Genomic DNA, 19,610 nt, shown 5'->3' on the forward strand with positions numbered 1-19,610 from the left:
AGTGTATTAATTTGATTTATTTTGATTTAAGGTTGTGGAATTGTGAGGTATCGTCAGTTTTCAGTGATATTGTGCTGTGAATAACTAGCTTATGGCTCCAGTATATGAGAAAGTTCTACTCATCTTATGGTTATTAATGCTAGATAATGTCGGTACGAATGTGAAAAGATGTGTTTACACAAATACAAAACACTCCAGCATCTCCACTGGCTCCATTCCTTCAAAGCTCCATGATTAGTGATGCTCACCTGTCTCTAGCATAAGGCTGCCAACAGCAATCGATTCTCCAGGACGATCCAGAAATATCAGCTGTGACAGATGATCAGTCGCACCGCAGGAAAAAAACGTTCTTCCGCTGGAAACGATGAGTTAGATTCATTTCAAGGTGAAAAGAAAACGGTAGGAAAGTTGCAATGGTAGTGTTTCCTATGATTTGCTAATTGTTCCCACAAGTATGGTTAAAAAAAAAGAGAAACTTGACTCTGAGCACTGTCAAACCCAATTAAAGTGGGATGTGTGCAGCAGGTGCTGGTAAAGGGGGAGAATTGAGAAACGTGTCATTTCTTCAGCATCTTTTGTGGTGTGGAAGTAACAGGATCAGTGGGATAGGCGATGTTTCTGGAGCTGTTGATCTCTGACACATGCAGCTATACACACAGATGCACTGATTCGGCTGTGACGGGGAGAGATAAACAGACTCCGCGCTCCGCTTCGGTCCAATATTCTTTATTTCCGAGTCATTGGGGTGCGAGCGTGGGGGGGAGGAGGGGCCTGACGGGTCTGATCTATGATGATTGCGTGCCCCTCCCTCTTCCTATTTGTTTCATTTGAATTTGCTGTGAATGCTTCCGCCCACTGAGCCCGAGCCGTTTCCTCACATCCTAAAGAGATTTGCGCACCCAGTTGGATCGCTGAGGCCCTGGTGTCAAATCGAAACAAATATAATATATTAAAGCATCTCTCTATGCCTCATTGCGATTAACAAATCCTGTTAGACTGTGTAAGCTTTGCGGCCTGCATTATTTATTTATTTTTTCCTCGTAATTTTCTTTATTTCATGCCCGAGGAGGTTCACACCACTCTAATGCTGCCCCACTTACCATATGTCAACTGGAAACGCTATGTGGAGGGGGGGGATTCGAGACCGGTGTCAGGGTCCACCTGTTCCCTCATCCCCCCCCGCTGAGCACAAGAAACAAAGAATAGAAGAACAGACGTGTCTTTAAATTACCTTCGTTTGATGATGAAGAAGAGGAACAGTTTCCAATCACGGGGAAGAGAAAGCGTCTAAATGTAATTCACCTTCTGATAACCCGGACCGTGATGTTGATGGGACGGAGAGAAGCCAGCTGCCGCTGAGGAGCTCGTCCTCTCGGCACCAGGAAGCAGCTGCAGCCTCTGGCCAGTCTTTGGGTTTTGGTTTTTTGCACCACATTTAAGTGGCCACACAGGATACACCAGTGATCTGCAGGGAAATAAACACCTGTAGAGGCACTAACATTAATACCACCTGCCGAGTGTTGCTGTGGTCTCTGCTTTGTTGGTCCGAGTGTCTGATGAAGATCCTTTAAGTGCCGGATGTACAGAAGGCTTTTGCGTGAATGACCTTTGCAGACACATTTATAGGTACTGACCACTGCAGACCAGGAACATCCCCCAAGAGCTGCAGTTTTGGTTGATACTCTGATTAAGCACTTATAAAAGTCAAAATCCTTTGCTGGATGCAAATTTTCTTTTGACTTCTGTGTATCCTGAACCCTCAGGCATCATTTTAACTAAATATCTGAATTTGATGCACCTATTAGTGGCTTTAATCTGATAAGTGATTAATGCACATCACTGTCAGTAAGATTTCATGGCTTTAAATTCAATAAATTCTACTCTATCACTGCCCAAGTGGTAGTTTATCAGATTCTAAACTTTTGCATTGACACACTGTTTTACAAGTGAACCTTTCACCAAATCATAATGTTCTTTACAGAGATGATACACTTGTGACTGAAAGCATCCCAACAGCAGCTGAATTTAAGAAAGTGACAACAGCTAATGTTTTATTTCACAATAAATGGATCTTTGTATGGGATCCGAATCACATTATCTTTTCTCCAACACCAGACTGATCTCATTTAAACATGTCTTCATGCGTGGATGGCGTTCTGCTAAACACAACAGATTCACTGTTACTGCAGCTAAACAATCAAACGTTCTGCTGCTCCTGAATTCGGGTCACCAGTTGGTTTGATGAGCAAGCCGATGCTTGTGAACTAACGCCGTCATTCTCAACTGTCCCTGTTTTAATCTCAGCCATTTCCGAGTGGAGTTTGCATGTTCTCAGTCTGTGCTTGTGTGGGTGTAGTACGGCTGCCTTCAGCCCAACGTTACCCAAAGTTGGACTGAATGAAACAGAAGACAGATGGACAGGCGTGGTGTTCTGCTGGCTTCGTTTAGCATCACCTGGGCTACAAAGCTGGGAAACACAATCAACCATCGCAATCGTTTTGGGTGATCTAGTCCCTGACTTTGGACGTGCCAAACAATAATAAAAGAGTTAGCTCTGGCCTGCCATCGACGTGGAAAAAAAAAAAAAGAGTTGGGTGGATGGGTAATCCCAGATTGCTGGTACCACTAGATGCATAAAACCCACAAGAGACTCCCCACCAAACGCTCACAAGCACAAGTCGGGATGATGATGGTCCTTCGTATTGATGTTTGGGCCAGAAACAGTTTTTTCATCCATCTTGGGGTGTCTCTGCTCCAAGTCCCACATTCATCCAAACTACGTCCAAACTACACCTTTGTCTCAGTGTTTGCTCTTGTTTAAACACTTTCCACACCGATGTTTTTTTTTTTTTTTTTGCACATCTTGGCAAATATTCATCTAAGCAAGCAAGCTTACTGCAGAAGCCAAATCTCTGTCAAGTCAGATCATTCGCTGCATGGAGAAATAGAGAGATTTCTCAGTTTTAGTCTCCCATGGCAAAAAAAGAAAAACAAGCAAACAGCAAAATGAGAGAAGAATGCCAAATGAAGTAGTTGGTTATGCTATATCTGGCAAGTCAAACCTCGCTCTTACATTCATATTCTGCTGCTACCGGCATGGTTTGGCATGCGTACTTCTCATATCAATCACTCCTGGAGGCAACGAGACCATCCGACCACGGACGAGATTCACCAGCTTGTCAAACATTTGCAGCATGCACAGTCAAAACCACGCACGAACGCTGGACAGCTGCCAGATATTGAAAAATGAAGTTATACTGGACAAGTGAGCAGTCTCACTGCACTTTTTGACAATTGTATGGAAATAAAATCCAAATAAATGCAATTTTTGAATACATTTAGTCATACTTGTTGAAGTCAATTTATGTGGTGTTGGATAATTAGTAAATTATAATATAACTGATGTAAAATAAACTATTGAAGTGTTCATGAGTTGTTGAAAAAGGACAAGGATGGGAGAACTGTGACTGATTCTCACAACACTTTTAATTAATGTTGCAAAGTGACCCAGATCAGTCATACGGGTTATTAGCACCAACTCACTGTCACCGACGGGCTGCAAATCACCGTCAGTAAGAGGTTCATAAGACCTGGATGTTACTAACACAGCTCAACATCTTGCAGTTTCAAAGTCTTTGCAACACTTTGACTTTGTCCTTTCTTTGTAGCTGAGTGGAAAGAAACACCTGGAATGAAATCCCAGTACCGTCCTGACAACAATGGAAAATTAAAACTTGCAGCTTTTCCACAGCTGCGAAGCCCCTTCTCCCCAGATGAGAGGTATATTCTGTGTTAAAGTTAAAAATGTAGAAATCTGATTACTGGCTGCTTTTGCGGTGACACGCAGTCTAAACTCATTCTCCGGTTCAATACAGTAACCCATTTTCTCCCGGCCAGCAGATCAATGGGAACTAACTCGCACTTTATCCAGCTCTAAAACCTCGAGGTAAGACTTTAAACCGAGTCTTGCTTCATGTGGCAAGATAGGGAAAAGGCAATCATATTGTGACTTCAATTTAATTACACAGTGTATAGAGGGAGAATTTCTCTGCCACCAGGAGTCTGAAACATCTTTGTCCTCTGTGATGGTTGTCTTGTTTGGATTAATGGAAAACATGAACCGCGTCCTAAAGCTGGTATTTCACACGGAAACATCATATATTTCCAAGGATCCTTTGATGTGTGCATATGTGGCCCCGGCGCCATGTCAGTAACGGAGCGTTTGATTAGTTTTGGTGAGTTCTGAGGAAGCGAAGTACCACGAGGTGGCCGTGCCTCTGTCAGCCGGCGCCGGCCGGCCGTGCGTTTGTGAGTCCATTTTCAATTACCGGCAATCAAAGGCGCGATTATTATGACAGCATCCAGCGTGGCTTTGATGACGGGCGGCAATCTTCCCCTTAATCACGCCATCGCGGTCATTAATTTACTGTCAGCCCTGATCCCCGTGCCACGCCGCAATCCCCTGCCTGAGAGGCGAAGAGCCGAGAAGAGGAAATATATGAAGCCGAAAGCAGCTTTAGATTGTTGAATGTGTGTCCGACTTCTTTTGACCCAGAGCAAGTGGGTGGAAGTGTTTTTTTTGTAGAATATTGTAGGCAAAAATACATCTGATGATGAAAACACATCTTATGTTTGTGCGCCTTATGGGGACATTATTTGATTACAAATAGCTGAACCATAGTCCTGAAACATGGATTCACCTGAAAGTCTTGTGTATTTTCCTCACGTGGAGCTCTTTGTGTCCCTGCCTGTATAGAGGAGCGAGCCACACATACAGATTTGATGCTTCATCCAGCATATAGTAATTGTAGCAATCTATTTTCTCACATCATTTAGCCGCCGGCTCTCCAGCACCTGAACTCCGCCATTAATTAGTCAGAAGTAACTTTAGGCGAGTTTCTCAGCGCCGGATAGGGATGATGCAGTACCTGCTCGCACCTCTGCTTTGCCTCAGTCTCAACAATTAATTCATGCGGTTTATTTTTAGTCAGATCTCTTGGAAACATTGCTACTGATTTCAATATTTCCCACAGATATCCCACGACTTCACACATCATATTAGCATGCAAGATGTGCGCCGGCTCCATATCTCCCCTATTACTGCCGTGGCTGCTTCTTTGCGTGTGGAACTGTGCCACTTTGGTGACATTTCCGCCAACGGTTTTAATGATAGCTCATTAGAAGCATTTTCTTAAATTTGCTAATGATGTTTTCTCTTTTTTTGCAGCCGAGGTTGTGAAGGTAGTCAGCACTAAATCTCTCCTTTGTTCCCATGGTTTTGTCAGACATCAGGCAGGGTTTAAAATTTCCACCGCTTCCGAGGCGTTCAATTAAAGGAGCTGATGAAGGCTGTGGGGAAGCGATGAAAGATCAGATAGCGCTCTTCCTATTTTTCACCGTTTGTGCTCTCCTGAGTGTGTTTGTGAGCGTAAGTCTTGGCTTTGTGCAGGAATTACCTGTGTGTGTGTGTACTCGTCTGAAGGATTGTGTGTGTGTGTGTGTTTGTGTGTGTGGGTCCACACACACCTCAATGATCTGTCAGTGTGTGTGAGTGAGAAGCCGAGACACAGACGAGTGGGAAGCAATGACTGACAGGGGAAGGCTAGAAAATGGGAATCCAGGATAAATGTGTGTGTGTGGAGGTGTGTGTGTGGGGAGGGGGGGTCATAAACAGCAGCAGGTACGACCTTTTTTTTTTTTTTTTTTTTTTCCTCTTCCTTTTTACCTCCATATATCGCCCCGACATGGTCGGACTTCACCCCCGTCCGCTTCCCGCCGACCCGCCGCATGTGACGCGCGTAACCAGCCGAGCCGCGCTGCGCACGTCACAGAGGAAATGAATCTCTCTGCTTCTGCACGAGACCCGGCCCCCGCCGCCCCGCCGCTGCCCTCTCGCCCGCCGCCTCATCTCGCGCCGCCCTCCCTCCATCCCGCCCTCCACTCAGCCGCCGCGGCCGTGCCGCTGAGCGCCGCTGTGTTTCTGCTCTAATGAAGACCTGGGGAGGAGAGGCCATTTCACACTTGATTCCCTCCAACACCCTTGATGTGTTTCAGCGTTTTGGAGATGGAGCGCCGGCTTGTGCTGTTGCGCCGTGTTGGGATGTGTGAGTGCGGCCTGGAAGATAAAACGCACCGGAACACACAGATCTGAGCCGAGGAATACTTCCAGCATCAATTAATTAGGTCTGGCTCGGTATTTATTGTGTTTCTGAACGTAAATGAAGAATTCACGCAGACGCCGAGGAGCAGAGCCGTATCCCAAAAAGCTCGAGGGGGAAACGAAGGACCACTGATTTGTAAGTCAATAGTTTGTTGCTCTCTCCTCTCGGGAAGACGAGGAACGCTTTGGAGCCGGAGCAAATATTTATTTGTGATGGCATTAGCATAATTATAGTTTATTTATAGTCTAATATTCTATAACTTGGCAACAACTTGAAAGAAAAGCACTCCAGGTCCTCTGACATTTATCAAAGCCTCTTCGATCAAACTCTGGGAGAGTGTCTTTCATGATCAAACAGTCTCACACTCAGAAACCTTCAGCTGGCGTCCCAGACTCAACGAGAGGCTCATAAACAAGTGGGGATTTTTGCAGAGGAACTTAAAGAACCTCGGTGTTTGATCTTCACTGGATGGGCTCCTTTCTGTGTTTGTGTGAAGTCGTCGTTACGCATCATGGCTTCGGTTTCATGCCAGGTGTGCGGAATTCGTTTGGTTTCTGTTTCTCCCACAAAAGGTGGGCGAGCGTCGGCAGCACTGGACCCACAGCAGCAGTTTACCTGCAGCTTTCGCTCACATCGCTCAGTCAGATCCAGCAGACGGAGCATCGCTCTGACATTTCCTTATTTTTTTTTTATTCTCCTTTGATCTGCATAGGAAGTGGAACTGTGTCGACTCGGCAGCCAAGAGAAGTTGGGGCTAACGCTGTGCTACAGGACGGACGAAGAGGAGGATGTGGCCATCTACGTCAGTGAGGTGAGGAGGTTGTGTCCATTAAAGGGGCGAAAATCAAATCACACTGAGTTTCATTTGCTTTATGCAACAGAGTAGAGGTACCTAAACACTTCCATTCTCAGAGTTACCAAAAGTACGCTGAGAAATGAAGAAGTTGAACTTCTGTGCACAACTCCTGTGACCGTGCAAGTGCAGACAGAGAAATAATATCTGTGATTAGCGTGAGTGAGCTGCAATCTGATTGATTGAACAGATGAATGCATATGGAATGGTTAATGGCAGTTTTAAGTGTAACAAATAAGGACATTACAGGCAGTAAACACAGGAATAGCTTCTATAAGTATCTATTATGAAGTTGTCTTAAATGCACCCACATTTTCATCATGTTTTTCGTATCTCCTCTCCGTGCTTTCCCTGTCTGTGTGGTTATAACTCCTACATCAAGTTGTCATTTACAGAGGTTAACTTCAGAGGAGAAAATGGAAGAGGAAAGGATGTATATTTGTGTTTCAGTGTGGTCAGTAAAAGTAAAATGAAGTAGTTTGGCTGCATTATTTCCCTCTTCTGTGATCCAGCCCTCCATCTGAAATCATTCTCTATTTACAGAGTGAGGCAAGTGTGGGAAAAACACACACAGACACAACTGAGCTCAATTAACTGTGTTCTGTTTACAGGGATTAATATGAAGTTTCCTGGTCCGTGTATTGTTTACTTGCAGAGAAATGGTGTTACCAGCTAAATTATGAATTTGGTGTCATTATTTATATAAAGTGTGAAGCACATCCAAGGTGGTCAGCTCAGATATTTTTCAAGAATCTTCAGATTTGAGAGGGAATCTCAGGCACGGCACAAGTTGTCCTGCTTTTATCTTTTTTCTCACTCTTCCTGGAGCTACTGAAAATAACATGCAACATACGTGCACCCTCCTCCCGCCGGCTGTTTTTATGCCAACCAGCAGAGCTAGAACTGCAAGCTGCTTGAAAACTGAGAATATGAATACTCCCAGGGCAAACACTATACACATATTCTACAGATATTTCACTCCTTTGAAGTTTCACATTTGCATATTACGCTCTTGTTGAAACCGACAATGATCACCTTGCTGGATCAGAGAGCCTCAATAAAGCATCCAAACAACAGAGAAATCTCCGCTCCTCCGACTAAATCGGTTTTGAGGTTTAACATTCCTCCACGCATTTATGATTTGCTTTTACTATTCATGTGAGTAAAAAAAGTTTTCTCTTCTGGGTGCTGTAATTTTAAAATTGAACTCTTTTATCAACCACAAATGACTCTGCGGAACAGGCTGGCAGGGACCTGACTGCGTGATTACGCTGTCAGCAGCCAAAATAAAATGACTGCCAAGAGAGAAAATACAAGCAACAGCAGCAAAAACAGAGTGGAAAAAAGAAAAAGGAATGCTTTTGGGTTTTGTCTGTTCACTCAAGTCTCAGAGCAGGTGACACCAACAAGCAGGCAGAGAGCCGCTTGTTAGGAAGAAGACCCCTGCCCCGCACTTCTCTCCTCCTCGTTGGAGAAATAAAACCCACTGTTCTCCATTCTGTTCAACTTTCTCTCAAATTCGTTTTGAAGTTGCCTCGGACGGCGCGAGGCGTGCGCTCTGAGGCCTGCATGGAATATAAATGGCAGCGTGGCTCGTAGCAGCATGTTTAGGTGTTTCTGCTTTCTAAAACAAAAAAAAAACAAAAAAAAAAAAAGGAGGAGCGTGCTGCATGTAGAGGAGGGGAGTGAGTGGCGGCGTGTGCAGGACGCGTCGGAGGATTGGCTGGAAAGTTTCCTGGTCTCATAGTTCTGGTCACATCCTTCATCCTCTGCGCTGTTCAGTTTAATTCCATTTGCTTCCATTACCTTTATGACTACTCTGAGTGTATATTCACAGGAACAAGAGCAGAAAATTTCATTAGTCCTCCCGTACATCTATTTTTCAAAGAGTTTATTTCCATCAAGGGACGCGGAGCGATTATGGATGCTAGAATATTACCTCAGCCTCGACTGCACAGTTTCTGTTCCACCCACAACCAGACGTGAAAAGGAACAAAGTAATAAATACTCTGTAACTCTACTTGAAAGGATTTTATTGATGTCTGTGTTTTCCTCTAACTACACAGAAGAGTCTAATTCATGGAGAGCACAGTGTACAATAGAAAGAACAATGCCAGCAGCAGAAAAGAGTGGGGTGGGGGTGGGGTGGTGGTGGTGGGGGGGGTCAGAATTCTGTTAGTTGCTGACAATTTGCTTAAATTCAAACCTTGCACGGCATTTTCAAGTGAAAACACAGAACCTTTCTTACATCTTGGATGTCCATTTACAGGATAACCGTGCTCAGAACCACTGAAAACATGTTTTTGATGAACCGTTCCCAAGGTAGAAGTAGTTGAAAATGCCCGACTCGACTCAAACTTTTCTGGAACGCTGCTACTGAGCATGCACACCAAGATGGTTGTAAAAATGTAATCACCAGATTACTTCCCTACAGAATAATCTTTACTTCTTGGGCACGTTTGCCACCTCTCCCTACCCTTCCTTTGTTTTTCCTCCAGATCCATTTCTCCCGTTTCCTTCCCACAGTGACAAAGCAAACTGCTCAGTTCAGACCAAACCCTAAAGGGGGAAATGCAACACCTCCTCTCTCTCTCTCGGCGGGCAATATCTTGAGCAGTTAATGGATTCCTACATTTTCCCATATTTCAATTTTCAGTTTGAAGATTATTCATGGTTGGAAGCTCGCCGCTCGGCCACAGACAGATTACCTTCAATTTCCTGTGTTCCTTCCACTCTTCCAGCCATTCCTGTCCAGGGACCTCCCTCCCACTTTAATGAGTGCTCCTCTGTGTAGGAGTGGACTATCATGAAGATGGAGTGCTGCAGCATCTCGCGGTCTTCAGAGATCCCCCCTGATAGGAGGAAGTGAAACGAATGGTCCCAGACGGCGATTGATTGGCCCATGAACGAGTGTCCTGCCCTCTTGTTGTGTAGCATTAGTTACAGGAGGAGCAGGTGCATCATGTCCTGAGGTTGACGGCTATATACGGACAGTCATGCCGGAAAGTAATAACTCAGGCAGCTTCAGGTGAGGATGTAAATGATGAACTCGGAGCTGAAATGGCTTTCAACACCGACCTGGCCGGCAGCGAGTGGAAATGAAGCTCTTCTCCTAGCAGCTTGTGTCGTTAGGACCAGTCTAGACCTGTCTGCCGCAGTGATGTCCTCTAAATGAGTTACAGCATTTTGTTTCTCTTGAATGAAGATAGAAAGAGTTTCAGAAGCATTGTTTTCTTCTGTCTTGATCCGCAGGTCAGTCCGAACAGCATCGCCGCTCGAGATGGACGCATCCGAGAGGGGGACCGCATTCTGCAGGTACGATGAGACACACTTAGAAAGGCCGCTTCTACACCATCAGTCTTCTGTTTTGACATCTGAACATGCCTTCATTTCGCCACACTCAACCGCCGTCTCCCAGCGCGAGAGCCCATTCATTTTTAATGGTGGCGCATTAAAGGGGAAGCGCGTCCCGCTGTGAGTATTAAAGGGGGAGAAATGTCCCCATGGCTGCTTTAGTTCCAGACTCAGCACCATTCAGGGTTTTTAAAAGTTGATAGTTGGCGATGGCACCATGCTGAAGCTCCAGGGAGAGAGAGCTGACATGAAGGGTGCTCTCATGAGGAACCAGGAAGGAGGAAAGTTCCCACTTCCGAGCAGGATAAACTCTCCTGAACGCTGTCAACCTCCGTCAGTTACTGAGAGCGAAGAGGAAGCACTGTAATGTTGTTTGAGATGATAAATCTTAATTGTGACTCATGCTCTCTTATAATAAACCAACCTGAAATGAGAAAAGCAGAAAATAATCTGACCTTGTCTGCGAGCAACAGTAAGAAAAACAGCTGAAGGTGAAAATATGTAAGCTTTAAAGGCATTACAAACTTTGCCTACTCAAACTATTCATTGTTTTACATATCTGATGTCTGCTTGCTGTTGTAATTTCAAAGCTGTAAACTTGGATATGTGCCTTTAATAGATGAAAGATTTCTGAATTCTCATCTGCACAAATGCACCATTAACCCAGTTTAATTTTCAGGCTTGAGATCTTTAAGAATTATGTTGCTGACAAGTAGTAGTTTCTGTTAGAGCTGTTTCATTAGGTTATCTGACTGATTATTGTTGCTGTGTTGCAGAATAATGGCCTCGGATTTCAGTGTTAAAGGTTCAACATGTAATGTTTGTGTTCCTGCACTGTCGCTAATGTTTCCAACAATGTTCAAACCCTGAGAAATTCTGTACTTTTAATCAAGTTAATGACCGGTTTTATTAGGTTTAATTAGTCCGCCTGTGACTGGAGTCGTATCCTCTCCGAAGCTTCTCCGCTTACTGTAACCTTCAGGCAAACAGATGAAATACGAGAGCGACGAGGAGAAAAACCTGGATAGCATCAATTGTTTGTTACGCTCATTCATGAAGGGAGTATTAATATAAATTACTGCTGCTTCAATGCGTCACACATACTAAATTAAATCAATTAAGTCACACGCTATATCTATGCTCCATAAGAGACCATAAAGAAGTGTGTGTCAGAGCTATGTACATACTCCGATCGTGTCTTTTCATGTGTGTGTGCTGTCCTGTGTTTGTATGTATTTAGTTTTTGTTGATGGCCAGTGAGGATGAAACTTTCTGCACCACAAAGAGTCTAAAAATGTTTTTTTCCAGTTTAAGGTAACGCTTGGGTAAATGTTAGTGTAAGGGAATCCATTATGTCAGTGCGTTGGCCACACAAGTGATGTTGTTCCAACTTGTGTGTGTATATGTTTGTGTGTGTGTGTGTGTGTGTGAGGCACACCAGTACCCTGGCACTATTATCCACCAGTGACAGGCCCATTACTCTACCTGCAAAAAGATGGACGCCGCCTGTCAGTGGCCAGTTAATTGTACGGCTGGATGTATGTACGCCGCCCGCCCGATACTCTGGTGGACACAACAGCTCTGTCGGCCCACGGCGGCGCTCTCATTCATAATCACTGCAGGGTCCGGGCTCATATTGGGGAGCAGCGTTTGCGCTCTCCTCAGGAAAAAGTGCACAGATAGTTTTATTGTGGTACTTTGTTTTTCTTACATGAGTCTGCAATGGTGGGAAGGAGAATTGGTGTGTGTGTGTGTGTGTGTGTGTGTGTGTGTGTGTGTGTGTGTGTGTGTGTCTGCTTGCTTGTATTTGTCTCTATAGCGAGTGCTGTAATCACGTTTGTCGTCTTCAGATTAATGGCCAAGACGTCCAAGACAGAGAGGAAGCGATGGCTGCGCTCTCCAATGATGAATGCAGGAACATCGTGCTCCTGGTGGCCAGACCCGAGCTGCAGGTTAGAGGCACTGACACGCCGACACGCTTCAACCGCGGAGTCAAACACCCACGGCACGCCTCACCACAAACTCCCAGTTCGTCATTTACCCGATTTTTTTTGCTGAGGAGGAGCCTCTGAGGTTCCCGGACCCTCTCTCCCTCCCGTCCCCGGGGACTCCCGGTGAAAGCCACCACCGAGACACCTCATCACGTTTTATTTTTATGTAGCGCCACTGTAATTGACTTCCAACAGTAAGCCATAAAAGCTAATGGCATGCTAATGTGGAGTGAGTTCAGGCCTAAGGCCGATGGCAAATAAGTGGAAGGACTCTGCCGCAGTGCAGATGAGCAGGAAGCTCCGCCAGGCTCTTGGTAATTAAATGTGTCTCAGCAGTAAATCTGAAGTCATCTAATAAGGATGCCATTTTGTTTACATCGAGCAAGCAAACAGTTGATAGATGATGTGGAACAGACAGATCAGAGGTTGGAATCTGAGGTCCGCCGAGCAGCGCTGGCCTGATTTCAAGATGGATGTATGGGTTGTTGTTGTTGTTGTCGGCGGAGTGATGTGGCTCCGCATCAGTCACATATGTATTTCAAGAAAATCCCATTTAGGCACCCATTCGGAACAAGCGGCTATTTGTTTCAGGACCTTTTGTCGCCACAAGGTTCAAGCGTTGACAAATAACGCTCTGTCTCCGCATGCTTTCTCCTCCTTTTAACCCAGCTGGAAGAGGCCTGGCTGGACGACGAGCACAGCGAGTTCCTGGAGCAGCTGAAGATGGAAATGTTGGAGGAGCAGCAGAGGGAGGAGATGGAACTAGCAGCCTTACAGGAGGAGCAGGAGAACGAACAGGTTAGAAAAGTCAGACAAAATGATCCTGCAGACGAACAGTTGGCAACTTAGAGAAACTCTGGAGATTCAATAGAATCAAACTCCCTAAAAGCTTTGCAACAAAGGGAAATTTCATTCCTTTGACAGACTTTTGCCGTAATTATTAAAGTCATACCTTCAGGGCAGAAAACAGCTGCTCAGACTGTGTAATTATTCAGGGTCAGTGTTAACCTCGTCTTTGGAAGAACCAGAGACCTCACTGACTGACGGCGGAGACGGAATCAAACTCTTTCTTTGCCAAAGTGAGCAAAAACCAGCTTTGCCCTTTGAAAAGTGAAAACACAGTTACAATTATGAATATTTATGCAAAGGGACTATTGAACCATTTAAATTCCAAACATTAGCAATCTTAATTTAAAATTCTGTTTTGTTGTTTTTTTTTTTTTGTTCGAAAGTTAGCTTGTGACAAAAAAAAAAAAAATCTATATAAATGGGACTTCAAAGACGCAGCAGAGGGAAGGAAATCCCTGAAGTCTGACACAAATATGCACAACGGCATCTGGAGAGTGCACAAATGGATTTCACTTCTTGAACTCTTAAAAACTTCCTCCAACTGTTTTGTTGTCTTTTCATCTTGACTCTACGAAGAAAGTCGTGCAGGATGTTTACTAGATGTTAACTACAGTGCATGCAAATTACAAGGGAACATTTTTCCAGAGATTTCCAGAAATTACCATATCTGAATGTCTGTAAAGCTCATGTCTATATTCAAGACTGGGTTTGTTCACTCGTCTGTTTCAGAGAGCGGAAGACGACAGGCCCACCTGCTCCACCCTGCCTCATCATAAGGACGGTCTGCGGAGCATCAAAGACAGAGTGGACACTTCAGAGCATAACGTCTTGGCACACATTCAGAGGCGTCTGTCCCAGTGCCTGAGAGACAGCCGGGACTCGCGCTGCACCACCGGCTCCACGCGGTTAGAGGACGAGGAGGACGACGACGAGACGGAGGGCGATCGCTTCCAGCAGCTGCTGGAGCTGAAGTGTCAGATCCGGAACAGTGGCGAGTACGACCTCTTCTACAGCCGCCGCAGCACCATCGAGTGCAGCGTCGGGGAGCAGGGCGGCGTGCAGCACGAGCTGCGCATGCTCAACGAGGAGCTGCGCAGCATCGAGCTGGAGTGCCAGAACATCATGCAGGCCCACAAGCTCCGGAAGGGTCAGCAGTCGCCTTCGACGGGCCGCTCGCCGCCCTCCACCAAAAACCAGAGCCTCCGCTGTGGCGAGCCCACGAGGGGGAAGCTGGCGGACGTTAACGAGAGGTTGGAAAAGTCAGACAAGGACAGCTCGAGTGCCTACAACACGGCGGAGAGTTCCAGGAGCACCCCTCTGGCCATGGACCGCTCCCCAGAGCACTCACTCCAGAGGATGGTGAGTCTCACTAACCAGAGAAACCTCTACAGCGGCCTGGCGCCCGGCCCCTCTCTCAGTCCCAGCCCCGTCCCAGCATGCCGCGCTCCAGTCCTGGGCAAGAGCAGCAGCCCGGACCACAGCAACCCGTCCGAGTCGGACCAGACGCCTCAGGCGGAGGAGGACAGCAGGGGACAAATTGAAGCGGTGCGCCTCCCGCATTCCCTACTTCTCTCCGTCCCACAGTTCCCAGCAGCGGCAGGCCAACATCCCGGCTCACGCCCGCCACTACCAGAGCTACATGCAGCTGATCCAGCAGCGCTCCGCCGTGGAGTACGCCCAGAGCCAGCTCAGCCTGCTCAGCGTCTGCAAGGAGCCCCAGCGGCCCGTCAACGAGCCCAAGATGGAGTGGAAGGTGAAGATCCGCAGCGACGGCACACGGTACATCACCAAGAGGCCCGTGAGGGACAAGATCCTGAGGGAGCGGGCGCTGAAGATCAAGGAGGAGCGCAGCGGCGGCATGACCACGGACGATGACGCCATGAGCGAGATGAAAATGGGCCGGTACTGGAGCAAGGAGGAGCGGAAGCAGCACCTGGTCAGGGCCAAGGAGCAGAGGAAGCGGCGGGAGTTCATGCAGCGGAGTCGGCTGGAGAGCCTGAAGGAAAACCCTCAGAGCAGCGGCGAGGGCCGCAAGGAAGTCAGCATCATCGAGCTCAGCCACAAGAAGATGATGAAGAAGCGCAACAAGAAGATTCTGGACAACTGGATGACGATCCAGGAGCTGATGACTCACGGCACCAAGGCGCCCGAAGGAGCCAAGGTGCACAACGCCTTCCTCTCAGTCACTACTGTATAAAGAGAACGACCAACACGACGGACTCCTTCTACCCCATGTGGTATAACTTACTTGCCTCGTTCAATGCGGCATTTTTATGAGGACAAAAGGAATATTTTTCACACTTTGTAACCCAAAAAAAAAGCATTTTGTAGAGAATTTATGGGTGGTGTCATGGCATTTCCTTGACATTTTTTCAAAGTTGTTTTTTCACATCACTCTGTAGGGAAACATTTTCTACGAAACTACGACAATACAGTTATTTTATTACTTCACTTTAAACATGATTATCTTTTCAATTCTATTTTCATATTTATGTTTTAGCCATATAACTTTACAGAGTTGTATGAGAAACTCAAGGGTTTTGTTTTGTATTTTGTAACTTTCGATGACTGATCAGTTATTCGCCTGCCTTCATTTGCTTTTCTAACAGATCTACCTTTCCTGGGACGGTGAAATCAGTCCTCCAGCTTGTCTTAACAAACCATGCATGTTTCTGCTCAAGTTTTTTTTTTTTTGTTGTTGTTGTTAAACTTTGATACAGATTTCAACTTTTATGTTACACATCACAATCCTTCCTGTATTGAGGAAATGAAGTTAATACCTATGACAGAACCTCGTGAAATTGAAACAAATTGTGACTTTACTGCAGTTTTAATGGCCAGAAGTTTTACAACAACAATCATTGGTAATTTATGAGATACAAGCAGGTTTTAGCAACAAATTGTAAGTTTGTTCCCCTTGTGAATGTGCTCTCTTTGCCACATTTGAAGCAACAAATATACTTTGCTGTCAGTAAACATGCAATTTTTTACACTAGAGGAGAAATCTTTACATGCTTTAACACTTCGTACTTCGCTGCGACGCAGAACGGAGCTAGAGGAGGTGCTGAAGTTGTGCAACAACAAGATGTGGTTCACTCCAAACAAGCCCGTGGACTTCTGTCTTTTTTAATTAACTTAAAATCAGTGTTTTTCCAACAGACATCTATCAGTCTAAAGGAGGGTATAACTCATAACACTACGGTCTTCCTCATTGGTTTTTTCCAGTTACGAACTTGAGCCAATTGAAGCAACAAAACATGCATTCAAACACAAACAATCCTGGAATACTGGCAGGAAACACCCAAATATTTTTGGACGTTTTTACAGAACATTGCACTCAAAACAGATGTATTGATTGCAGTTTTAAATTTTTTTGTTGGCAGTTTGGGTAAAATTATTTCATCAGAAATCTTAATTTTTATGATTTTCTTCTGACATACCCAGTGACAGGAACCTTTGGCACGGTGTTTACATGCCGGTGTTTTCTACCTTTTCCTCAGCGTAGCCTTAACAGCATCGCCCGAACCAGAGACACCGCTGGTGTGATTTCACACACACGTACACACACTCTAATCCGTCAGTATCCCTCTGGACATCAGAGAGGTGTTCTCCAGCCTTACCCATGCATCGTATAACTTCAGTTCTTCGTACCTGAAAGCATTCAGACGTTGTATAGTCACTGCTGAGTTATATTTGCAGCCGCATCAAACTGGTGTTGGGGTGATCGCCGCTGAGCAGGACTCAGAACACAAGCATTTAAACCGGGGGGAAAAGTCAAAAAGTGTTTCTAGTTGAGTTACATGTACAGTATACTCATCCCAAATGCCTCATTTTTACATGAAATATTGTACATTTAAAATTTTAAACTGAGTCCCGTATGTTTTGAGTCAATGTCTGATGGTCTAATCCCGAGTAAAGCGTAGGTGGCCTATTTGTAGCCAGATAAAATGTGTGATAATGGTGATCTTTGCAAACGAAATGATAATAAATTATTGTTTTTTGGTATGACTTTGCATGGAACTGTGTATTCTTTTTATAGTGAGACACAACACTCCACTGCTCCCTTTTAGTTAATTCTGTTTGTTTGAACAGTCGTGAAAAGTGCTGGTTAATAATGATGAACTTTGACCTTTAAAGCTTTGATGGCACTAAAATCAACAAAACCCCATCACACATTTGTAGTCAAGAATTTAAAAATCTACTTCAATTGTTAATTTTTTTTGTCATACTTCTGTTGTGAACCCTGTGGTTAAAAAGGTGTCATATCACAAAACTAAACGCTAAAACTACAACCAGCCACCTCAGGAAAAACTTGTGAAGTGAAAGTGAATTACTTGTTCAGTGAACGAAACACGCTCACCTCCGATATCTGCTGAAGACCGAATATGTTCAGTTATTAAACAGAAGGTGATTTCAATTAAAATCTCCTTCCACTTGGACGGCTTTGTGTTCATTAAAATGAAGCGACCACTTAATCATCGGTCCGGCCCTGTCGCACGCCGGGGAGAGCGGCGAGGAGCCTCTGCTCTCGCTGTTATCTGAAGTTGTCAGTGTGTAAAAGCTGAAATGGAAGACTCATCTCCATCAGACTGCCTTAAGATGCGATACTTTTTTCGGTTTGGATTTAACTTATGATTTGTTCTGTTTTACCGGAACAGCGAAATATATTAGTTTTATGTAGTTGTTGTTTTTTGAGATTATATATTCATGGTTGCCCCTGGCAGAGTGTTTATTTGCGTTTTGTGAGGGGCTCTTTAAGTCTAATTATTTTAAGCATTGAATGAGTGCAAACTGTGGTGTTCAACAGAAGAATGCAAAAACTATCCATCATCTCCATTTGCCTTGGCGCTCCATTGTCCCTATGTAGAATGATGTTTACTCAGAGTCATCCAGCTTACCCAGTTTATTATTGTCAGCCAGACGTCTTAGACGTTGTTCTAGTGAATTCCTCTTTACATGAGCACAAAAAAGCAGTATTTACCTCCCAGTGGTTCAATCTGCCAAAACTCAATGTTTTTAAATTCTCAGTCTGTGCATACAGGCAGGTTTATGTTATCCTTACAGTAAAGAAATGTAATTTTCCGTCATCTACATGGAGATGAAATCAGATCACCATTGAATAGTTCCACCTTGTCAGCCGTTGCATTTTCAGTGTGCTCCATTGCTGTGGAAATTGACTTTTAAAAAGTAATTATAGTTACTAGTTGATTCATCAAAAAAGTAACTGAGTTAGTAGCTGAATGAGTTATAACATGGGAAGAGGTCGAACGGATCGTAAAACAGTTGCACCATTCAATAAAATTGTAAAATTAAATATGAACTTTAATTCCCACATTATGGTAAATTGTAACTCACCTGAGTCCAGATGGCCTCCTTCATCCGTCCATGTTGAAACTCCACTCCCCTTTAAGAGTCTGCAGCGGGGCGGGTCTACGGAAAGCCATCGGCTCCCTGATTGGACAGTCAAATTTGCCACCAATCAATCAGATAGAAACAGTCAAGACTATGGCAAAAATTTGTGACTGCAAACTTAAGAGACTGGCACACAGTTGCAAAGCTTTGCATCTCAAAACAGGATGTTTGCAAAGGAACTTCTATTTCTTTTCAGAAATTCAACTCTTTTTATTTACAGTCATGTTAATCTTTCCTACACATAGTTGTCAGCTGGAAAATTTAATTTGATAGATAACGTAACTGAAAATAGTAACAGCATTTATTTTAACGCCGTCACAGGTAGACAGACACCTAAAACACAACGAAACTTTTCACTTTGAAACATTTTCGTGATGTTGTATCATATCTAAAACACAGAAAAAAGTAAGGCCTGAGTATTTAAAGGTGTTTTTTTTTTTGATGGCATCTCAAAAAGAGAAGGAACGTATTCTGTGCTGGAAGGTTTTACCATTTTTCGTGGTGATTCAGCATTGAGCAGCAGTCTTTGTATCTGCACTGGAGCTGTCAGGTGTGGAACAAAGGTCTCTTGCACTTTGTTGGTAGTTAAAGCACAGCTGGAGGAACGTTTGCTGAATGCAGAAGTATAGTGAGTGTTCAAATATGATACCTCAGGTTGAGCATCAAGTGTTAGAAAACACTTGAAGCAGGGTCATTTTAGGGAAAGGGAATGTTTGTTCGCAGTGCAATTAACAGTGTCTCTGTTGTTTTTGTTTTCATTACATAATCAGTAACCCTCATTAACAAAATGCAATCAAATCAAGTCCATGCTATATAATATAAAAGTGATTTTCAGTTTATACTACCAGATCAGCACATTTAGTTTTCGTTGTAATTATAATGGGGGCATTTCCTTCGACACACTGACCAAACATAAACAAGTTGGTATTGGAAAGTACACTGCAGGCATCCCGGGAGCCCATTTGCTCTCCCCTCATTTGTTAATTTTCT

General features: G+C 44.5%; 1 protein-coding gene across 1 annotated transcript in view; it reads left to right on the forward strand.

The window, feature by feature from the left end:
- The window catches only part of LOC115391597 (PDZ domain-containing RING finger protein 4), a 51,268-nt gene extending 34,087 nt beyond the window's left edge, over window positions 1–17,181 (forward strand). The window contains exons 4-9 of the mRNA XM_030095875.1: window positions 6,874–6,972; window positions 10,267–10,329; window positions 12,219–12,320; window positions 13,029–13,157; window positions 13,938–14,606; window positions 14,644–17,181. Of these exons, the coding sequence (XP_029951735.1) occupies window positions 6,874–6,972; window positions 10,267–10,329; window positions 12,219–12,320; window positions 13,029–13,157; window positions 13,938–14,606; window positions 14,644–15,405 (1,824 nt within the window). The 3' untranslated portion in view covers window positions 15,406–17,181. The remainder of the gene's footprint in view (window positions 1–6,873; window positions 6,973–10,266; window positions 10,330–12,218; window positions 12,321–13,028; window positions 13,158–13,937; window positions 14,607–14,643) is intronic.
- The last annotated feature ends 2,429 nt before the right edge of the window (window positions 17,182–19,610 follow it).

This window comes from Salarias fasciatus, chromosome 7, assembly GCF_902148845.1.
Source record: "Salarias fasciatus chromosome 7, fSalaFa1.1, whole genome shotgun sequence".
Lineage (NCBI taxonomy): Eukaryota > Metazoa > Chordata > Actinopteri > Blenniiformes > Blenniidae > Salarias > Salarias fasciatus.